General features: G+C 46.8%; 1 protein-coding gene across 1 annotated transcript; it reads right to left on the bottom strand.

Annotated features, from left to right (window-relative positions):
* Nucleotides 1-3,498, bottom strand: AKIP1 (A-kinase interacting protein 1). Its single transcript, XM_035327648.1, has 4 exons — nucleotides 3,304-3,498; nucleotides 1,698-1,811; nucleotides 1,332-1,382; nucleotides 1-428 (listed from the first exon to the last, which is right to left on the bottom strand). Exons 1-4 carry the CDS (start codon nucleotides 3,496-3,498, stop codon nucleotides 285-287), a joined length of 504 nt encoding a protein of 167 aa, XP_035183539.1. The 3' UTR covers nucleotides 1-284.
* Between the last annotated feature and the right edge of the window lie 17 nt (nucleotides 3,499-3,515).

Genomic DNA, 3,515 nt, shown 5'->3' with positions numbered 1-3,515 from the left:
TGTATTTATTCCACTGATTGTATCTTTAATTGTTTAAAATGGAGGAGCCCGGAATTACACAGTCACATAATTGGAATTAAGGCAAACAATGTACAAATACTTATCAAATCAGTGTACAAAGTATGCTGTATATAATTGCATTAAGTAGAAAACAGATGTACAGGCCATAAAAATATAGTCCCAAAGAAGATACTACTAAAGTGCTAACATGAACAAGTAATGTGTAGTTCATTACATGCTTTAAAAAAACCCTAGTATTTTATTCCCATGATCACCAGCGAACATCATAGAACAAAAGTTAAATCAATACTTTGTCCTGCGCTGATGTCCACCACGTGGGTTTGTTTCACCATGTCCTCTGAGGTTGCGGTGATAGAATAGGTGCCAGGAGAAACTTCAATGTAGATGTCTTTGGAAGCTTTCCTGGTCTGTAGGGGTGGGGAGGGGAGGATAAACAAACGTCATTACTATTTAGTTATCTTGAACTTCCCATAAAAATATAAATTTTGAATTTGGGTGAAAATATTTAATCTGCTATATAAACATTAACTTTTTTTTTCAAAGTACACAGGCAATATACAGACCAAACTGCAAAATGTTTCTGTTCATACAAAAATTAGCGAATGTCATATTCAAAGTATTTAATCTATCGATTTAATCAATGGAAATAATCAACATGCTGTAACTTCTTCCTCAGAAAACTGAAAGCTTGACAACCTAAACAATTTTGAACATAAACATGGGAGTCATCTATACACCAGGATACTCTCATCAATTTGTACTGTGGTACAGATTCCGTGTTTCTCATCTTTTGTGGCTTAGAAGTTCCCAAAATTGATTTGGTGAGGTGTTTGGCTTTGAAAAATAAGGTTTTCTTCTCCTGGGCGAACAGGAGTCTCCAGAAAGACTGCATCAGGGCCAAGCATAGCTGGCTAAGCAACTGCTGCATGCATGTGTTGCTTGCCTTTTCTCAGCGTTGGAAATGTGTCGGGAGCACAAATGAGGTGTGAGTGGAGGATGGATGGATTATTGCTGCTGATGCAAATCACAACAGCCTAAGATTATTCACAATGTTTTGACATTTTGTATCAGTCCAAACCATTAAGCAGACTTAACTAGTTATGTGCCAGAATGTGGTTTATAATTAATTGCGCGCGTCTCTGTCCATGCTATTGCCCATCTATACATGCATTGGGATTATGAACACATTGCTGATTAATCTGTGCCATCACAAGATCTCCACACCTGACTGTCAATTTTAACCTGCTTGATGCAAAATGCTAAGGAAATGCTATATCTCAGTTTAAAAACAAAGTATTCTGTAAACTTACGCGCTGATGGCAAGTTCTAGCTCGACTGGATTCTACTGTGGATGCATTTTTCTGGAAAGAAAAAGATGCTGCTTTCTAATGATATCCTCACAGAATGCAAATTTAGCCCCTGAGAGGGGAGATGCTCTAAATCTGTTAAACATTTCCCTCCACAAAATGACTGAAATGATGCTGATTGCTGCCACGAGAATTTACTCTGCCCTCCCGCCCTGCCCAGCCAAAGACTCCGATCAGTCCACGTTTTCATGTGCCCATGATGTCAAACCACATAAATTCATGTAAGCGAGTGTCACAGATGTTGGATGGACTAAGTTGTCCCATGGTAAGGGAAGGAATAATCTTTAATTAAAATAAATTCCCGCTTACCTCTTCTTTAGAGGGCTCGAACTCTTTTTCCCCTGCTTGCCTGCTGTGATATCTGCAGATGTGTTTGACTTCATGCTCTTTGCATCTCCAGGCGGGCACCAATCTATAGTACTTCTGGACAGCAATTGGAACAGAGAATATTATATGGAGAAGCATCACAGCCGTGCTGACAACAACTCCAGATTTACAATTAAAACTGGAACTGCACATTTACTGATGTTCTGTATTAATCAGCTGGCTTAATCTCATGTGAGGATGAAAATAGTACCCAGATGTCCAAAGGACACCTGCCTTCTGGTGCAAAACTGTCAGCTCTGTTTTCAGGCGCTTGTCTCCCTTGTCCCTATGTTGGGACTCTGTCACCTCAGAACTGAACTCATGAAAAGAGCCAGATCTGGAATTGGTATTGCCATAAGCCACGCAGGAAAATACTGAGAACAGAAGTCTGCTTTAAATTTTTCTCTGTGTAGAGCAGCACTTTATTTCAAGCAGCTGTCTGACTGGGATCCACAATTTCGAATACTCTGAGGGCAAGGACTTGAGTTAGTTATTATACAATTAGATCACTCTCTCTATTTAAAGGCCACACAACGCTCCCATTTCCTTGCCTTTGTGCTAGCAAACAGAGGGGTTAAGAATTGCTTAGCCTAGAAATGCTCATTGCTTGGGCACTCTGCTTACGAGACAGATGGACTGCGGTCAGATTCCACTCTCAGGTGAGAGTTGTGTTCACTAAATGACAAGTTTCTTTAAAAGGCTGCAGCAATATCAATTGCTTTTTTGTCCAGAACAAATCCAAATGCTCTGGAAACATCTAACTTCAAGGAAGGCTGGTGGAAGAAGCCATAGTTTATGGGTCCTTAATAGGATGTATATGCGAGGTAAGAGATGTTGCAGGGTATGTGCACAAACAGCGCTGTAAAAGCAGAGGACACGTTAGTACTGAAAAAAGAGCTGGTGAAGTGCCTTAAGTGCCTTCAGGGCCGGTAACCTGCAGCAGAGCAGTTTGGGGAATTGCAGCAGCACAGCAGTCCTCTGGCCCTGCAGTAAAGGTACCTGCATCTTCCTGCTGTGAGCGTTTGCATGCAGCTCTGCTGCCATCTGCTGTCACCACAGGGCTCAGCGCAGGGTTACTTTTTCATCATAGGAAACAAAAATGTTTCAAAGTAACGATTTTTGTCGTGCTTGCGTTTTCCTCCGGGCTGAGCGTGCGGACCGCACGTGAGGCCAACAGCAGGCCTCGTCTCCAGCTCCGTTGCGCCTTATTCCCCGAGGTCACGGACGGATCGGTGTGACTGCTGCTGCTGCTGTGGTTTCTGTGGAGCGGCGGCCCGGTGCCCAGCGAGCGGCCCGGTAAGGCATGAGGGGACACTTCGGCCCCTCAGTCACTGCGCGACTCACCCCAGATGTAGCGCTCAATCGTCAGCGCTCGGAGGCGTTCTGCTGGGGATTTTTATCTGCCCTTGGTAAGCTTTGCCCATGCACTCGTGGGTCCGGGAACCCCCCCCCCGCCTCAGCGGAGGGTGTCGGCGTGGCTGCGGGAGTAACCGCTGCGGCTCCCGGCCCAGCCCTCCCGGCACCCGGCTCCTCTCCGCGCCCCCCGCACCTCGCACTCCGCCGCCGCTCGGCCCACGAGGCTCGCGAGGGACGCGAAGGCCGCGCCGAGGCGCTCCGGGTCCCCCCGCTGCGGCGGCGGGAGGCCGCTGCCCGCTTCCCGCTCCTCCTCCGGCTCCTGCCGCCGCCGCCGCCGCGCCCGCTCCAGCACGGCGCGCGCCAGCCCCGCCGTCCGCGCTCCGGCCATCCCGCCGCCGCCGCGCG

This window comes from Oxyura jamaicensis, chromosome 5 (assembly GCF_011077185.1).
Source record: "Oxyura jamaicensis isolate SHBP4307 breed ruddy duck chromosome 5, BPBGC_Ojam_1.0, whole genome shotgun sequence".
Taxonomy (NCBI): Eukaryota; Metazoa; Chordata; class Aves; order Anseriformes; family Anatidae; genus Oxyura; species Oxyura jamaicensis.
The sequence above is the reverse complement of the archived record's forward strand: the minus strand, read 5'-3'. Positions and strand labels throughout refer to the sequence as shown.

What these genes read in the sequence shown, in the direction of transcription:
- AKIP1 (XM_035327648.1), bottom strand. Translation starts at nt 3,498, where the DNA reads ATGGCCGGAGCGCGGACGGCGGGGCTGGCGCGCGCCGTGCTGGAGCGG. An exon ending in GAGCGGCGGCGGAGTGCGAG is followed by an intron (nt 1,812 to 3,303) that starts GTGCGGGGGGCG and finishes ATTGCTGTCCAG; the next exon opens with AAGTACTATAGATTGGTGCC. An exon ending in TCGAGCCCTCTAAAGAAGAG is followed by an intron (nt 1,383 to 1,697) that starts GTAAGCGGGAAT and finishes TTTTCTTTCCAG; the next exon opens with AAAAATGCATCCACAGTAGA.